Source organism: Gigantopelta aegis, chromosome 13, assembly GCF_016097555.1.
Source record: "Gigantopelta aegis isolate Gae_Host chromosome 13, Gae_host_genome, whole genome shotgun sequence".
Classification (NCBI taxonomy): domain Eukaryota; kingdom Metazoa; phylum Mollusca; class Gastropoda; order Neomphalida; family Peltospiridae; genus Gigantopelta; species Gigantopelta aegis.
This window is the reverse complement of record NC_054711.1, coordinates 8,186,921-8,206,769: the sequence shown is the minus strand read 5'-3', so window position 1 is coordinate 8,206,769 and position 19,849 is coordinate 8,186,921. Positions and strand designations below refer to the sequence as shown.

The 19,849-nt window shown below is 38.1% G+C and overlaps 1 protein-coding gene and 1 long non-coding RNA gene across 4 annotated transcripts in view; one reads left to right on the top strand and one right to left on the bottom strand.

The window, feature by feature from the left end:
• The first annotated feature begins 1,938 nt into the window (after nucleotides 1-1,938).
• On the top strand, nucleotides 1,939-19,458 carry LOC121387342. 2 transcript variants are annotated; one of them, XR_005959795.1, is made up of 5 exons: nucleotides 1,939-2,169; nucleotides 3,692-3,935; nucleotides 9,272-9,456; nucleotides 17,922-18,085; nucleotides 19,169-19,458. It is a non-coding gene; the product is annotated as an uncharacterized LOC121387342 (long non-coding RNA). The 2 variants fall into 2 exon arrangements; XR_005959794.1 differs by lacking the exon at nucleotides 1,939-2,169 and having other exon boundaries at nucleotides 3,302-3,935.
• The window catches only part of LOC121387341, a 29,243-nt gene continuing 22,752 nt past the window's right edge, over nucleotides 13,359-19,849 (bottom strand). For both annotated transcript variants that reach the window (XM_041518388.1, XM_041518389.1), the window contains 2 exons: nucleotides 17,752-18,127; nucleotides 13,359-15,991 (listed from right to left, as the gene is read on the bottom strand). In XM_041518388.1, the coding sequence (XP_041374322.1) occupies nucleotides 14,637-15,991; nucleotides 17,752-18,127 (1,731 nt within the window). In that variant the 3' untranslated portion in view covers nucleotides 13,359-14,636. The remainder of the gene's footprint in view (nucleotides 15,992-17,751; nucleotides 18,128-19,849) is intronic.

Below are 19,849 nucleotides of genomic sequence, written 5' to 3'. Positions count from 1 at the left end.
TCATTTCAATTAGGTTGTTTTCTATTCAGTCGATTTCTGGGGGTTTTTTTCTGCTCTATTATTTTTTGTGGTGTAACAAAGGCTGTGGTATGTGCTATCCTGTCTGTGGGATGATCGAATAGAGTAGCCCATGAAGTGACGACAGCGGGTTTCCTCTTTCAATATCTATGTGGTCCTTAACCATATGTCTGACGCCATATAACCGTGAAAAAAATGTGTTGAGTGCGTCGTTAAATAAAACATCCTTCCTTCCTTCTATTATTTTTTGTTGTTAGTTTATATTTTGTTCTATTATTTTCTGTTATGCTTTTTTTCTGATATTTTATATTCAATTATTTTATTTTCTATTCCTTTCTGTTACTTTTAATTGTTAATTTTTTTAATTCAGTTCTGTTCTTTTCTTTTCTTAATTTTCTCTTCCTTTCTGTTATTTTTCTATTCTATTTTTTTTTTCTTTTTTGTATTCAATGCTGTTAATTTTTTTTTATTCTATTATGTTATTTTTTATTTTGTTATTTAAGGGACATTCCTGAGTTTGCTGCAATTGTTTTCTTTTTTCTTTTTTTGTATTCAATGCTGTTAATTTTTTTATTCTATTATGCTATTTTTTTATTTTGTTGTTATTAAAGGGACACACCCTAGTTACGGCTAGTTGTTAACCATTACGGCGTTGTTTTTCGCTATTAAACCCATTTTTCCACAAATAAAATTGCACTTTACTTACCGTTTATTATTTAGAATATACATTTCCATTCACCTGAAGTGTTTTTTGGTAATCCTGATAATCCTGGTTTTTGTAATACCACAAAATGCATTTTTCGTATTTCATAAAATGGCACGGGCCTCTGAGAAAAAACCGTTGAGCAGACAAGGTCTAATCTATTTTTAGAGGGGATATTTCCATTTCAATGTCACAGACGTTGGTATACCACGTGACCGTTATCATTTTGGTTCGGTTTGTTTTCTCGTGCACGGTTCGCACAATCAACATCCAATTTGTTGTTGTTCATTTGTGAGATTTTTCTTCACAATTCGTGAACATTTTCAGTAACAATAAAGTTCAGACAAGTAAGTGTCTCAATACAAAACGTTACAAACCCTTAAAACCAATAATTTTGCTAAGTCTTACGATATCTGGAGAGGGGATACAACCAGGACAGAACAGTTGGAACATGTCCAGGAGAGGTGAAAGGAACGCACCCCAAGTCTGTGAAATTTGTCGTGACGTAGGCATTGTTGTGCTTCGAGCGACATCTACCGGTGACATCAGAATACTAACTTTCAAAATTATTTCAAGCAATTGGGACATGGGGATTCCCATGGTATTTATTGATATAAAACCTGCCTTTTCACTCCATTTGATAAAAACGTGATCTAAGTGTGTTACAGGTTTGTAGATTAACCAAATTATAATTTATTTTCGCTGGATGGAACTAGGATGTTATCGACTGACGGAGACTTTTTAACGACTGTAATTACATATCAAATATATTTTTCTGCATAAAATATTAGTGGCTGTATTTTAAACGTGTTTCTGACCGTTCTAATATTTGTACTAGGTTAAATTTCATTTTATTTCCTAAAAACGTTTTTTTTGTACGTACGAAATTATTTGAAGACAAAATCCAGTTTGAGCTTCTTACAAATATTAAGACGACCAGAAACACATTGAATATACAGACACTGATATTCTAAACAAGAAAATATATTTAATATGTAAGTTTAATCATAGAAATATTTTATTACTCGGAAACATTTTATAATGCAGCAAACTCAGGAATGTCCCTTTAAAGCCGCACACCCTAGTTTCATCCAGCGAAAATAAATTATAATTTGGTTAATCTACAAACCTGTAACACACTTAGATCACGTTTTTATCAAATGGAGTGAAAAAGCAGGTTTTATATCGATAAATACCATGGGAATCCCCATGTCCCAATTGCTTGAAATAATTTTGAAAGTTAGTATTCTGATGTATGATTTGCATGCCATATATGTATGATTTTAAGTATTCCCTTTTTTGTTATTTCAGGGTCTTTGTTTGTGTGTGTGTATTTGTATATACGTATGCTTGGAACCAGGGATCTTCATATCCCACCCGATTGATGATCGAGAATAAACCCTAAACCCCTGTCGAGTTGTTCGTGTTTCCCTTCATACAACCATTCGGTAACATTTAAAAATATATATATAATAATTTGTTCTAGTATTTTCTTTTCTGTTTGTTTTCTATTCTATATTTTGTGTATTATGTTCTGTCAGTTTCTACTACTTTCTATTCGTTGCTGTTATTTAAAAAAAAAAAAAAAAATCCATTCTGGTCTGCTTTTTTTCTATTCTGTTTCATTTTGTTATTTCTACTTTGTTGTTATTTTCTAATAATTAAAAAATTTCTTTGCGTCTATACACTTTACGGCAATCTGATTAGTCCGGAGGTGCTTTTTTTTCCCGTTCATATCTCGATGACCCCCACCCCCACCCCCCCCCCCCCCAAAACAAATTAAGCCACGCCTACTAACCCCCCCCCCCCCCCCCCCACCCCCCACTACTTTAGTGCAACAAGACGGATTATTCTGGCAATCATATTTAGATATTTTAAAGAAAACACACGTGAAAGCTACAAAAAATATATACGATAAATTAATGGAAAATGCTATAGCAGAGTAGACATATGCATCTATACGCATTGATTAAAAAAAACCCACAACAAAAAAAAACCTCTTCGCTAATCATGACATAAGACTCGGTCGTTGGCCAAAGCAATCATGTAGGAAACTTCACGCCTGTAACTTACTTGTAAACGATGTTCAACAGCTTTTGGCGAAAATTAAACGGTTCCACCGACAGCTTAAATGTTAGACACGTTCCCTTCTTTCACTTTCATAAAATATAAACTAAACACGAATAGGACAATTCCTTCCAATATAGGCCTAACTAAATGATCTGTAAAAATGCACAGCAGCTAGAGGAAATGACGTAATTTACACAAAATCACCCGATTCAAATAATAGTGAATAAACGTTCGCAGGATCATACAGGGTGCAAATCGTTTTTTCGCTTCATACTTGCATGAACCAAAAAATAATTGCGGTCAATTCTTAATTATTTTTTAAAATAATAATAATATTTTGTTCTAGTATTTTCTATTCTGTTTATTTTCTATTCTATATTTTGTGTATTATGTTCTGTCAGTTTCAACTACTTTCTATTCGTTTCTGTTATTTTCTATTCTGTTCTTTTAAATTTATTTTCTATTCCTTTCTGTTACTATCTTTTTTATTATTAATCATTTTATTTTATTCGGGTTTTTAAAAAATTCAAAAAAAAATTCTATTCTATTCTGCTATTTTCTAGTATTAATTTTGTTGTTATATTCTGTTATTTTCTATTCGTCTGTTATTTTTATTCTTTTCTTTCTATTCTGTTCTAGTCGGGTCTGGTCGGGTACGTTTTGAACATGCTCATATGCCACTAGAGCTTCGAGCATGTTTGTCCCGAGGCCGGTCTCTGGATAGCCGGAAATCTGTCCCGAGGCCGGTCTCTGGATAGCCGGAAATCTGTCCCGAGGCCGGTCTCTGGATAGCCAGAAATCTGCCTCTAGTCTTTTTTTCCCATTCTGTTATTTCCTGCTCTGTTATCTTCATTTCTATTTTTTTTTTTTTTTTTTTATTTGTTCTGTTATTTTCTGGAGCTTTGATCTGCTTTCGCGTGAGCCAACACATGCTCCCATGTGTTACAACAGCTTGTCTGAACGTGCAGTCAAGAACACAACCAGTCTCCAAATATAAAAACAAAAATCAATCTCCACTGAGCAGATTCGAACCACGGACTCCCAGTACGCTCTACCAACTGAGCTAATAGGGACATTCCCACAACTACTGCCAGTAGGAGCACTTTATACCAACACTGGAATTGGAAATACACGAAAACAAAAAGTGAGAGATATGTTGTATTCTTTGTGAGATGTTTATAGTGCTTATATAAATATGAAAATCAGACACTCTCGAAATGTTTAACGCAAATTCCTTCCTAGAAAAGTGCATCCCAAACGCATCAGGGGCGAATCCAGGAAATCGTTTTTGCGCGGGTGGGGGAGGGGAGGGCGGACTAACGAGAAAACAGCACCAATTATTCAAAAGGGCATCCCAATGGAAAAAAAATAATAAAAGAAGGAAAAAAGAGGCTCTTGGATATTTGTAGGTGGGCAGGTCCATTGGTATCCACCCACCTTCTTTTTTCTTTTTTTTGAGCTTATATATACACGTACATGTAAACTTGACTGACCACGCCAGGTTTATATCACCAATCCCAGATTATTGCATCACGACTTCCGGAAGATTGTTTGTCAAGGTCACGATAAAGATTTTCTTTCTTTTTTTTGTGCCAATAGAAGTAGCATAAATTTTTTTTAAAGATTTTTATCTGGGATCACGTTCTGACGAAACTACTATGCTGAACTCAAAAAGCACCCCCCCCCCCCCCCCCCCCCAAAAAAAAAAAAAGCAACAAAAAAAGAAGCAAATCACTGTTATGGTCCGTTTCTAATTACAGGCCCGTAGGAATTATATTTGGACCGGTGGGGGTGGGGTGGGGGAGCAATCTCTAGCGAAAACAAAAGTTTGTTTTGTTTAATGACATCACTAGAGCACATTCATATATTAATCATCGACTATTGGATATCAAACATTTAGTTATTTCGACATATAGACTTATAGAGGAAACCAGCTATTTATCTATTATTAGCAAACCTCTTGTGAGTGGGGGGAGGGGGAGACAAGTCATATGCTTGTCTTTATTTAAATAGCCCCTGCGCGTGCTGTAACCTCACCGTGGTGCAGGGGTGTAACATTCTCTTTGAGAATGGCCAATACAGCACAAATTGAAGTTTAGAGTAAAATTCAGTGTCCGTAAAATTCTGTGATATTTGTATTTGTATTTTTGCACAGTTCTTTACACTGTTTTTGTTTAAACCTTGAATTTTTATATTGATGTTGATCATCACTTTATTTATTTGCATTACCATAGTTTGACACCCAATAGCCGATGTATTTTTCGTGCTGGGGTGTCGTTAAACATTCATTCATTCATTCATTCATTATTTAAATAGAGGAGAAAAACCCCACGTATAATATTATTTTCGTTATCGGGTGAGTGGTGGGGTGGTTGGGGACTGAATTAAAATTAGTTTTAGTTGATTACAAAATTGCGAATCGCGTTATTTTAGGTGGGTAGGTAGGTAGGTAACTAGTTTATTGTGCTCATATACCACCACTGGGTGGGTGGCAGGCTGGCATTTGCCCGAATTAAACGAAAATGCCAGAATCTGGATAACAATGTTTATTCATATTAGCATTAATACCAAACAGCTACACATCATTTAACATTTTAACATGGATTACAACTAATTTTGAAGGTGGAATGATGGAAATACATGGTAAAAAGGTCTCAGGTTAGCACATTTTGCCAGAATATCTGTATAATGTTTGCTCGAATTTGAGGTTTTCCACCTGGCCCCTGTCTAGTACGGGGGCGGGACGTCGCCCAGTGGTAAAGCGCTAGCTTGACGCGCGGTCGGTTTAGGATCGATCCCCGTCGGTGGGTCCATTGGGCTATTTCTCGTTACAGCCAATGCTCCATGACTGGTGTAACAAAGGCCGTGGTATGTACTATCCTGTCTGTGGGATGGTGCTTATAAAAGCTCCCTTGCTGCTAAGGCGACAGCGGGTTTCCTCTTTTTATATCTGTGTGTTCCTTAACCATATGTCTGGCGCCATATAACCGTAAATAAAATGTGTTGAGTGCGTCGTTAAATAAAAACATTTCCTTCCTTCCTTAAAGTCCATTTTCTTCTGATGGTGATGGTGATGGTATTTGGATGCATGGCATGGTGTATATGTCGAATGAAACGCTGCGTGTAGCAGTTTAAGTCACATCTGTTACTATTGTCGTCTATGGGATTTGATTTGGTGGTATATACACTACCAGACAGCAAAACACACAATCAGTAATTAGCGGTGTTCATACATATTGTTTTAATAAAGTTTATTTGTAAAGTAATGATTAATATAATGTCGAGGCATGCAAATGCTTTATTTTTAATAATGATCAGGGGAAGATCTATATATGAATTTAAGAGAAGGGGGTAGCATCCATGTGTCTCACTTGCCACTTGCCTTTTATCGCTCTCTCTCTCTCTCTCTCTCTCTCTCTCTCTCTCTCTCTCTCTCTCTCTCTCTCTCTCTCTCTCTCTCTCTCTCTCTCTCTCTCTCTCTCTCTCTCTCTCTCTCTTTCTCTGGGATGTTTGTGTGTATGTTTGTGTGTGTTTGTATGTGTTTGTGTTTGTGTGTGTTTGTATGTGTGTGTGTTTGTATGTGTGTATGTTTGTATATATGTGTGTGTTTCTATGTGTTTGTGTGTGCTTATGTGTGTTTGTGTTTGTGTGTGTTTGTACGTGTGTGTGTTTGTATATATGTATATATGTGTGTGTGTGTGTGTGTGTGTGTGTGTTTGTGTATTTGTGTGTATGTGTGTGTGTGTGTGTGTGTGTGTGTGTGTGTGCGTCTGAGTGTGTTTGTATGTTTGTATGTGTGTGTATGTGTTTATGTGTTTTTGTTTGTGTGTGTACGTGCGTACGTGTGTATATTATCTTTTTGTATGTGTGTGTGGGGGGTGGGTGGGGGGGGGTGGGGGGTCCAGTGTATTGGGGGTCCAGTGTGTGGGCATTAAAGGTGCTCTTCTTCCACTGTGCAGCTAAAGGGGTTTAAATCCCCTACCACGTCCCTTGAATCCGCCACTGATGACACAATGTATGGAAATTATTCATCCCCATCATCCTACCACGGTCCCCATCTTCTATAACTACAAAACAAGGGCACTATAAAATGGAACTTTAAAACCAAAACGCTACTTACTCATATTTTTATGATACTTTCCCTACCCTTTCCCCAGCTTGTTTCAGCCCCTAATTATCATTTTGATTTTTAAGTTGAGCGTAATCGATTAGGCAACAGCTTGAATAATTCTCAAAATTATTCATGTCCTTGATATTCAAATTTTATATCCTAACCACCTGTCTGCTTATTTATTATATATTAAATTACAGTTCTACATTGATAAACGAAACCTGGCGCGGTTCCAGGGGAGGTTCAGATGATGTATGCTATTATAATGACTGTCGATGTACTTTTGAATATGTGGATGTCCTTTTTCGTTACGAGACTGCAGACAAAATGACCTTGGTGGAAACCTTTTCACCATCTATTTCCATCATTCTACTCACAATGCCCAGTGCTAAAGCTTTCGCTTGATGCGCGGTCGGTCAAGGGTTGATCCCCGTCGGCGGACCCACTGGGCTATTTCTCGTTCCAGACAGTGCTCCACAGCTGGTGTAACAAAGGCCGTGGTATGTACTATTCTGTCTGTGGGATGGTGTATATAAAAGATTCCTTGCTGCTAATCGAAAAGAGTAGCCCATGAAGTGGCGACAGCGGGTTTTCTTTCTCAATATCTGTGTGGTTCTTAACCATATGTCCGACGCCATGTAACTGTAAATAAAATGTGTTGAGTGCGTCGTTAAATAAAACATATCCTTCCTTCTACTCACAATAGTAGTTGTAATGTAAGTTAACGTTTGGAACCCTATGTAGCTCTTTGGTAGTAATGCAAATATGAATAAATGTTGTTATCCGGATTCGAATATTTCATTTAATTTCGGGCCTGGGGGGTGGGGGGAGAGGGGGGTGGGGTGATGGAATAAAAAATGAAAAAACCCAAAAACATTAAACGTTAAATACCTCCCTAAAAAATGTAGGCACCCTGTTCAAAATTCCGAAAAGTTGCACACCTCCCTAGACAAAAAGTTTCTTAAAGTGTGTTTTGTTTAACGACACTACTAGAGCACATTGATTAATTAATCATAGGCTATTGGATGTCAAACGTATTTCTGACTCGTAGTCATCAGAGGAAACCCGCTACATTTTTCCTAATGCAGAAAGGGATCTTTTATATGCACTTTCCAACAGACAGAACAGCACATACCACGGTCTTTGACCAGCTGCGGTGCACTGGTTGAAACGACGAAAAAAAATCCAATTACTTGAATGGAAGGAAGGAAGGAAATGGTTTATTTAACGACTCACTCATCACAATTTTATTTACGGTTATATGGCGTAATCAGTTGAATGGATCCCCCGAGGTGATTCAATCATGCGACGCAAACACCTTAAGCGAGCACTCAACCGACTAAACTTAATCCCGCATCTATCCCCCCCCCCCCCCACCCCTCCCCCCTCCTCGACAAATTCCCCTAGACAAATTCTTTGAATGCATTGCCAACTACAAACGAAGTCTCATTAAAGCTGGTTGTACCTGTACGAGGAAAGGACTGGTTTGAACCAAGTAAAAATCGATTTTTGTTTTGTCCTACTGATCCATCTATTGCTGTAAACGTCCGAGCCAGCGCATATGCATGTGTAATTTTATACAAATATTTGTAACGCCTATGCACTCTGTATGGCAACGGCTAATATAAATGTACATATAAATGTTAAATCATTAAACATGCTCATTTGTATAGCATATGATATGGGGTGGGGTTTTTTTGTAACCATGGATATGGTCTAAGCAAAATAAAGAATAACAGGGCTTCTAGAATTTGTATAAAATCCACTAGCCAGGGGATCAGTGATTTTAAACATTTACTAGCCACGATTAAAAATTCACTTGCCCTACTTTACTTTAAATTAATACAATTTTACTAAATAATAGTAATAATAGTAACTGGATATGTCACCTAAAGAGGGTGATAGAGCTCAAAAACACTAACATTGGGAGAGGGGCAGGGTATTCATATTAAAAAAAAAATAACTGCAATATTTGACAAAAAACATTTCACAAGCCGTCGGGCATGGCAATAGTAGTTATTTACTACCCAACATTGAATATCACTAGCCATGGGAGTGGGGCTACCATAACCTAGAAGCCCTGGACTATCAGGGGTTTAGCATCTAGGAGTGCAACGCAAAAACATTTTCAAGGACGCTGTTATGGTGAATTAGACCACTGGGCCCCGTTCCACAAAGCGATCTTAGCCCTAAGATCACCTTTAGTCCATAGTTACCGTATGCACTAAGGTGATCTTAGTGCTAAGATCGCTTCGTGGAACGGGGCCCAGGGCTACAGAGTGAAAGAGGAAACCCGCAGACGCCACATAGACCATCTATACCAAATAGCAGAAAATTATATTTAACATATACGCATGTCTTATTGACAGGTCCGTACATACCACGGCATTTGATGTAGCAGTTACAGGACACATGCTGGGACGGGGATAAAGCCCGAGGTCTACCAGGGATAAATCAGAGCGACTACAAGGGGAAACCAGGGGTCTCGCCCACAGATCTCTGAGAATTGAAAATCTGCGTATCCCATTTATCGGTTACGCAGAAATAAATCCAGGTAACCCATTTCCTTTTTGTTATATCCAAGTAAATGGTGCTCCAAATTTTGCGCAAACAAAAAATAGGTTACGCAAAATTAGATTTGCGCGAGCAATGCGCGAACGAAACGATCGTTCTCGCAATTTTCAGAGGCCTGCGCCCACCCTAAAAAGATTAAAGTGACTCTTTTTTGTGGTTTTTTCCGGTTTTTCCCTTGGCCTCTCCCTCCACACTCGGCGCCTGTTAACGATCAATCTATTTCACATCAAACGAGTCATGTCATGTCATGTCATGTCATGTCATAGGGTTTTACGTGCACATTCAGAACAAGCTGTTGTACTGAATGTGCATGTAAAACCCTATCAAGCGAGTGCTCAAACATTGAACTACTCCTCACATCCCTGCACAAGAGACCAATGGGAATTCACGCTCACACTAACACGTGACCACGATTACAAAATCAAGCCAATCGCGCACACCCATTCATTTTCCAAGGCAGTAAAACACAACAATAAAATTAAGAGGTAGTCGTATCTCGGCGTAGACAGAGAACAACGGATATTTATTCAGTCATGACAGAATCAATGAACATGTGAAACAAAACGAACAAGAACAAAGTATGAGAATAAATTGCAAGATATCTCACAGCAATAAAGGGCAATAATTAATTATATTGTTGCATTGGATACAGTTTTTTTCCTGATTCAACAGTTATATGTGAGAGAGAGAGAGAGAGAGAGAGAGAGAGAGAGAGAGAGAGAGAGAGAGAGAGAGAGATGGGGGGGGGAGGGAGAGACAGAGAAATGGTATGTATGCATGCATGCGTATATGTATTGATGTATATCTATATAGTGTATGTATGTATGTATGTATGTATGTGTGGTGGGTAGATGGGTACATGGGTACATATGTGCTGACACATATAAATATATATGTTGAGAGAGAGAGAGAGAGAGAGAGAGAGAGAGAGAGAGAGAGAGAGAGAGAGAGAGAGAGAGAGAGAGAGAGAGAGAAGAAGAGAGAGAGAGAGAGAGAGAGAGAGAGAGAGAGAGAGAGAGAGAGAGAGAGAGAGAGAGAGAGAGAGAGAGAGAGAGAGAGAGAGACACACACACACAGACAGAGAAATTTAAGACTTACATGGTGATATGTAAGGCAAAGATAGATAAAAGAAGAGAGTTTCATTTTTAATTAATATCATATATAATAATTTACACTATGAGGATTATGTACAGGGTATGCGTTTCTTTAGTCGCACAGTATATATAGTCTTTTAAATGAAACTATTTTACACTTCCTGGTAATTATGACCCTGTCTTCAACGTATGTAACTGGAGGCCACCACTAAACCTATCACATATTGTAATTATCTTAGTGCACGAGTTCTGTGTGCGTTTTAATTCAAGTGCAACATACCACTAAATAGTAATATCATTCTGTATTTAGTGTTCAAACAACACTCCACTATATAAACAAGGTAACATCCGTGTACAAAGTGGAGTAACTATTACCAACACACGCGATAATAAAGACACCATTGGCTTAATAAGGTGTTGTCTTATGGTGTAGAAAGTGAAGTAACTATTACCATCACACGCGATAATAAAGACACAATCGGCTTAATAAGGTGTTGTCTTATGGTGCACAAAGTGAAGTAACTATTACCAACACACGCGATAATAAAGACACCATTGGCTTAATAAGGTGTTGTCTTATGGTGTAGAAAGTGAAGTAACTATTACCATCACACGCGATAATAAAGACACAATCGGCTTAATAAGGTGTTGTCTTATGGTGCACAAAGTGAAGTAACTATTACCAACACACGCGATAATAAAGACACCATTGGCTTAATAAGGTGTTGTCTTATGGTGTAGAAAGTGAAGTAACTATTACCATCACACGCGATAATAAAGACACCATTGGCTTAATAAGGTGTTGTCTTATGGTGCACAAAGTGAAGTAACTATACGAGATAATGAAGATGACATTGGCTTATTAAGGTGTTGACTTATAGTGCATACAGTGAAATAACTATTACCAACACACGATGTAATAAAACATTAAGTAATTTCTGTTATCAACATACAAGATAATATTCATTCCTTTCAACTTATTTTCGTGCTTATATCCAGTTAAGGTTCAAGCACGCTGTCCTGGGCACACACCTCGGCCATCTGGGCTGTCTGTCCAGGAAAGTGGGTTAGTTGTTAGTTGGTTAGTGAGAGAGAAGAGGGTGTATATTGTATGAATATAGAAGAGGGCCTCGTAAGTTGTCAAACTTGTGCCCAATTCTTTTGTTCTTTGTACAATAAAATATGTTTGCAATCATTCAAGAGGGTGTAGTGGCCTTACACCTACCCATTGAGCCCTTAAGAATTCGCTATGGGTTGGAGCCAGTACCGCGCTGCGAACCCTGTATCTACCAGCCTGTAGTCCGATGGCTTAACCACTACGCCACCGAGGCCGGTACGAGATAATAAAGGTGCTATTGACTTAATAACATATTAAGGTGTGTTAGTACATCAATTTAATATTTATTACATGATAATAAGGATAATATGCTGATACGGTATATTAATAGAAGCAACTACTGCTGACTTTAATATTGGTTTGAGTCTTAGGTGTTTTGTTACACCCAGTTAATAACTATTACCAACATACTGAAAATGTATAATGTGATGTCGAGGTATGTGTTTTACTATACACTATTAGACCACTACCTGTTGAGACCGATATTTCCTATTGAGACTGATATTAAAAGAGTGTTGATGTATTTTGTTGCACCTAGTTAAAGGTGTATTACCAACACACCACTAGATAGTACGGCTGGCAATGGCTCAAAATGGTGTTGAAGTATTTTAGTGCTTAGTTAAACATCTATACTAAATGATAAAAGAAACGCGATTTGCAAAACAACATTAAAAAGTGTTTTTGGCCGGTAATGTGAAGTATACAAAAAAAATGAAGAAAACACACATAAAATTTATTTAAAATTATCCGGTTTGAATCTCATTAGTCTGTGTGTGTAATAAAATTATCAATGAACATTATCTGGTGAACATTTAGACAGTCTATTTACCGAAACAATTGTATCATGCAAAAAAAAAAAAAAAAAAAAAAAAAAAAGATAATCTATTTAAAAAAAATATTCATACTTTTGCATAGAAAAAAAAAGACTTAAAAAAGATACAAGTTCGATATTTAAAGTTAACAGATATTTAAAAGAAGAGAGTTTGTGTTTTAATTGATATAATATATGATAATTAACAACATGAGGATTATGTACAGGGCATTTGTATTTACTTGTTTTCTTTTCTTTATCATTCATTATATTATCGACAAATGCTGTTGAGGAATTCCTGTATTTTAGTGTCTTTTCGTTAATGTACACAGTTACAAAAAAACACAAAAACATTATTAGCCCAATGCCAAATATGGAGTGAAATTGGTTTAATGGAATTATGTGGTGATCTGTCACTGCTATGTCCATATCGTAAACTGACTGAGAGTGTGTTCTGTATTGTGATTGGTTAATTACATTCTTTTTCCGGGATCAAATAAAAATAACACCCGGAAAGATAATGATGTCATTAGAAAGTGACGCCATTAGCAATTGGAACAGGCGAAGTTGACGATTCAAGGGTCTACAGTTAGATTGTAGCCAGATATATAGTTCGTTCCGTAGAAAAACGATTCAGTTTACAATGGACATAACCATATGGATTTTTTAGATTTGCGGGTGTTATTGTCTATTTTATCCCGCAAATGTTATATCGATGTTGGCACTGACTTAACAAGGTGATGGCGTCGTTCGCTTTATCATTTACAAGAAAACCTCTGGCCCTGCCAGAGATTTGGATTGAAATGGGCGTGCCTGAACCTTGCAAGGATATATGCACATAAATAACAGTTTAAATCAAGTTACACGAAGTCACAGGTTATATTGTCTTCATTAAAAACATGCTAGCTCACACGTTTAAAAATAAATAAATATTATTATCATACCACCCACCATTGGTTACTGTTTGTTAACTTATTTAAATAACAGTTGCAGCCATAGCGCTATTCATTACGGGTGCGATATGGCTTTGGTGACTCGGAGCCTGATCTTGTACCTTAGCTAATAAAGGTGGCGACATACAGCACACGCTTGTCGGTCTGTTGGAATGGCTACACGCCATCAACAAAGGCGGAGATGAGCATTGTTTGTCAGGAGTCTCATAAACACTGGTACCGTGATGCGAGCAAGACTCCGTGTCTTCTGTAGTCTGGTTTCCAGACGAGGTTTGATGTTTTTGAGAATTGATTGGTAGCTGTCCGTCAGACGTATACGTTGAACAGGAGGAGTCTTCTCTCTTAGGACTCACTGATGCCTGCAACATCCTACACTCCATTGACGTTTGTACCTGCGAGAGTCTAGACTCCGTTGACGTTTGAACTTGTGACATTCCAGACTCCATTGGCAATCTATATCCCTGTGATGTTGGTGAATGCGCGAAGTCAGTTTCCTGTGGAGTCGATGCTAGTAATGTTCCATACCCCTGTGATGTTAATGAATGCGTGGACTCAGGTTCCTGTGGAGTTGATGCTAGTGACGACCTATATCCATGTGGTGTTGGTGAATGCGCAGCTTCAGGCTCCTGTTGAGTTGATGTTACTGGGGTTCCATACCCCTGTGATGTTGGGGAATGCGCGGAGTCAGGTTCCTGTTGAGTTGATGCTAGTGATGTTCCATACCCCTGTGATGGACTAAATGTCCGTAGTGGCTGCTCCTGCACTGTTCTTGATAACAGTGACACTGGTGCTGCCTGTGGTACTACATATCTCGTCTGCATTGAAGCATCACTCTGATGTCCATCCTCCTTTGTTTTGAAAGACCGTTGTAGCTGATGCTGATCCTGTAGGTTGTTGTGGAATGTGTGCCTCTCTTCATCCTCAGGTCTGGACGTCATCACGTCACGTGGCAGCATACCATGATGATCATTTACAATAGAACTACCAGACGCACGTCTATCTTCACCTGCAGGTCCAGACATGGGGCGTGGCGCCAGTTTATTTATTACATGGTTTCTATCGATATGATTCTCTTCTGAAATTGGAGATTGCACCGACTCGATATTTACCAAGTTCTCTGTGAGATCCGTTTTATACAAAGGATAATTCATTAGATCTGAGTAAGAACCAGTCGAGGTCAACTTCTCATTTTCTAAAGAACGGTCGACCAAACCGGTTTAAATGAGCACTTCGTCGTTTTCGGGTTGTACCTGGGAAACTATACGACCTGGAAGCAAATGGGAAAACTCTCTCCCGAGATGGAAAGTTACTAGCCAGACTGAATTGTGTTGAGGTAGACACACTACTGGTTATGACTGGTCGGTCTCTGTCACAACGTGACGTAGATAAATCCAATGCCGAAAGGCTGTTACACGTCAGGACAGGACCGCCATTAGAAACGCTGTTCTTGCTGCTTTTGAAGGCCGTGTTTGTGATATGGTTATAACTATTCTGGAAGTTGTACAATATTTGAGCATCATCTAAACGATCTGGCCGAACTACAGTTGTCTCGCTGTGGTTTCTCAAAGATAAATTATCGTCTGCTTCAGACAGCATAGTCAGTTGAGTAGTTCTACCACATTCATCGAAACATTCCATAGGAAATGATGTCTGCACAACCTTTGTAGACATATCATCATCCTTATGCAACCCCGAGTCTACTACAGATATTTGCATAGACTCAATGTTCGTGTTAGCAGTGTTGCCCTTTTGAGGTTGAGCTACTCCTTCAGCAGGACTTCGAACAGTCGTCGGGTTTCTTCCTGCCTGTGGACTAGGTACTTCTGCCTTAGTCACCTGTTGACGATGCAATGCTGCCTCAAAGACATCATGTTTCTGTTCTACAAATGCTGTCTGTTGATCCAATCCACGTGTCTCACTTTTCTGTCGATTTTGTGTCAGCTGCTTCTTAAGGATACTGCTCGGTTCCCCTGCCATTTCCTTCAGGCTATTTAGTGGGTCAATTTGCATTAACCACTGGGAATTCCACCGCTGTTCTACAGAGATATATTTCTGTTCTTCTACCATCTGTCCTCGGCTAGATTTTTGTCCATCAGTCATTGGAGTATATGGAAATCTGCCCATAGGGTCACGATTCTGTTCCATCTCTATCTGATACTGGTTTACATCGATATTCTTAGATACTCTCAAGCTACCTCCACATTGTTCAAACTCCCTTTGAGAATCTTCCATCTGTTCCACGCTGTTCTTAAGATGAGAATTGAGAATATTTTTCACGATGTCTGGAGTCGAAGTGCGCGCTGCACCAGGAGCGCACCTGTTGTTGAGCAAGGTGCTCACGGAGTCCACCTCCACCTGGGCATCAAAGACGTCGTCGAGGTACATGGTGGTGATCATGCGCAGGTCCACGAGGACCTCGACGACGTGGGCGAAGTGCGGGGAGCCGTCGCTGTGGTTGAGCAGTAGCTGACACTTGAGGGCCATGCACAGGTCAGTCTCCAGGTTCTCCAGCATCTTGTTGGTGTTCACGCCCTGGCGGTCTGTGGAACAGGGAGAGAAAACAGAGAACAAAAATAAAGGCGTGGTCACACTGTGTGATTTATAGTAATGATGTAAAAATTATTTTAATTGTGGTTTTGATATAATGAAGTGTTCTTCGCTACTGGTTGAGACTACAGAAAAAAATAAGAAAAAAAAAAACCAACCTTAAACCAAACGCACCCCCCCCCCCCCCCCCCCAAAAAAAAAACACCCCAAAAAACACCCCACAAAAAACCCCACAAAACTAAATAAATAAATAAAACTGAAAAAACTAAAAAAGAAAAAAGAAAAAAAATCAACCAACCAACCAAACAAACAAACAAAAATACAACTCAAACACACATACAAACAAACAACAAAAGGCCAAACAAACAAAAAAGAAGAAAAAAAAAGGAAAAAAAGATTTTACAGGGAGTGCTATTTGTGTAATTAGAGTTGTATGTTTACTCTTCCCTTCCTAACAAGACCAGACAAGAATAACGGTTTGCAACATTAAAATAAAGACGGGCAAAAACGCGATCACACTGAATAACTTATAGATACTTTATAATAGAATATAAATTATACAGGCAGAACAGACTGATTGTGTGCCGTATAGTTATTATTAGTAGAAAACGTATTGTCTAGGGATTATTATCTGTCGGCGGACACTCCCCGGTTGTCTGCAACAATGAGACACAGACAGATGTAAAGGCGCGGCCACACCATGTAACTTGTAGAAACTAATATAATAAGAATTCCACAGGCAGTACTGTGTGAGTGTGAACTATAACTTTGAGATAATAACGTAGCCTACACTCCCTAGCGATCTGCAATAATGAGACACGTACAGGTGTAAAGGCGCGGCCACACCGTGTAATTTGTAGAAACTAATAAAATAAGAATTCCATAGGCAGTACTGTGTGAGTGTGAACTATAATTTTGAGATAATAACTTAACCTACACTCCCTGGCGATTTGCAATGATGAGACACATACAGATGTAAAGGCGTGACCACACCATGTAACTTATAGAAACTAATAAAATAAGAATTCCACAGGCAGTACTGTGTGAGTGTGAACTATAATTTTGAGATAATAACATAGCCTACACTCCCTGGCGATTTGCAATAATGAGACACATACAGATGTAAAGGCGCGACCACACTTGTAAAAACTAATAAAATAAATAGTCTACAGACAGTACTGAGTGAGTGTAAATAATGTCGAAAAAGGCTTAAGGTTACACACCACCATTAATTACTTCATACAGTACAATACAATTTCTATATCAGAATATATTCTGTGAAAGAGACAACACTGTCGAGAGGGTCATGTGACTACTAATTTTAGGGAGTGCTCTCAAATGACAAGTACCGTGTAACAAAATCAACATAGGTCAACCACCAATGTTTTTAATTAATGGCCCCTATGCCCGACCACCGTCTCGTGTTGCTGTTATGCAAGTGGCACTATACCACTTGCACATTTCTTATCAGTTAGTACTACATATAACAAGTTACTTCAAACCAATGGTTTATTTAAATACTACAGAGGTCAACCTATGTGTAACCATCAAAGAAAGATTTCAAAAAGCATATCAGATTTTTTATATTTTTTATGAGGAACTGTTTCCTGAACCGGACTATATTAAGCTGCTACATTAAGTAACGACACGACAAATGGTGGTGTGTTGCCTTTAATAGTGTAAAATGCGAGGTAGTGTTTAAAAACTAGGGTTTGCGACTTTAAAACAAATGACGTCATATCCGTTACTGTACCTGGAGTAAACAGCACGATCGCACACAGTAGCGATATTTCCACGTTGGTCAGCTTAAGTTTCTTCATCTTGCGGGCCACTTTGTGAAAAGCGGAGAATATATTCCCAAACAGTCCAAACTTCTGCCAGTCCTCTCCCTCAATCCTGAATTTTAATTTTTTATCTTCCCAGACGTTTTGCTCGTGCTGCACGTACATGGAGTCCTGGATTGCAGCGATCTCCAGGATGCATCCTTTGATGAGATGTCGCTGATCTTCAAAGTTCAAGTCCAGAAATGCGGGAATTTCCATGGCAAACGTTGAAACGGAGCGAATAATCACAGGGAGATATCGGAGGTAGATTTGATTAGAATCTTCGGCTGTTTTTAAAATCTGCACCTAACAATTGGAAATGATCATATGATATACTGAACAGCAAAAAAACCCAACAACAACAAAAACAGTGTATATATATATATATATATATTATTGTTTCAGTTTGAATAATTATATAAGATATCTTTGGAGAAATTATTGGAATTTGAATCTTAAAGGCATATTGTCACAGACCACTGACCTATTTAATGGTCTAACAAAGTATTACCTGAACAAAAATAATTTGATTTGTTCCTAAATTTACTTTACTGAACCACCTTCATAACCACCATACTCCATTTTTTAATGACATTTTGTAAAAATAATTGAATTATGACAATGGTCCATAATTAAAAGACTAAAATTGCCGAGAGGGATAACATGGATTTCACTCCATTATAGTTCAGTTACGGTGATGCGATAGCTAGATTTGGAAATGTTATTTTTATTTATTATCCATTTTTAGAGAAATAAGGTCCTTAAATCCGCGACAGTATGCCTTTAAGATTACAAAATGATTTACTAGAGAAAGTAAATGATTGGGAACTACGAGGGGTAGTCCAAAAATAAGTTCCCAAGGCACATAATGTCATTAAAGCTGAGGTTACTCTGGTCGGATTTTACTGCAGGACTCGAGTACCCGTACAACGTGGAATACAATGATCAATGTAGGACAATAATTTCAGCAGTAGATAATCATCGATATAAGTTACATAATAATTATATGATCATACGCTAGTTTTTCTCTTTCTAAACTGGCCGTTTGTCCGTCATAACACTGCACGTATCAACCGGTTATTAAATGCAATACAATGGCATGATTTGGCATCAATGTTCAGAACTGGAATTAAGATGCATAACGCTATTTTATGTTATTCCTTATTATTCTCATTTTTATCTAGTGTAAGTGTCGGGTACTTAGGTCCGGGTCGAGTCTGACCCTCTAGTACACGAGTCCAATATTTTGGACTCGTGGAAGCCCTAGTCTAAAACTCCATAAACGGTTAAGAAGAGAATTTTCTTTAAGTTTCTATAATTTTTTCCGGATTTTGTTTCTCCCGCTAGCTACGGCCCTGGTGTTCTGATGATGACAGCGAACTCGCTAAACAACATGACATGTCTTGAAACAGCCATTTTCGAAAGCAGAAAACAGAAGAAAAAACAAACAAGATTTCAATCTGTTACATGGAGCAGTTGTCAGGTATCGAGGAAGTGACGACAGCTGTTGAACTTACAAAACAGAACTTCCTGAATATTGCACTCTATGACGAAGGAATTGAAAAACTAGCCCACACATGTGGTGGGGACTATATTGAACAATAAACAGATGAGCATAGAATAAAATGTGTATTGATTTTGCTGTAATTTCACATATGTATACTCCAGAATATATGTCTTTTAAACTTACATTTGGACTGCCCATATATTTTCTAAAATTTTAGAACTTGTGAACCGAATGACCTAGATTGTACTACTATGAACTGCATTGAAACTAAATACATTAGATTTTCTTTTTGTCGGGCCATCTTCAATTGAATGTTAACCAGATAAACTAGATTTTCGTTCCGCTAATTCGATAACCTACCTCATCTGGTTGCTCTGGTGGCCATTTTGATTATTAATTAGATAAACTAGATTTTCTTTCTGAAAACGGGATAACCTACCTCATCTAGTTTGACTGATAGTCAGAAAAACTAAATTTTACTTCTGCCAACTAGATAACCTACCTCATCTAGTTCGGGTCAT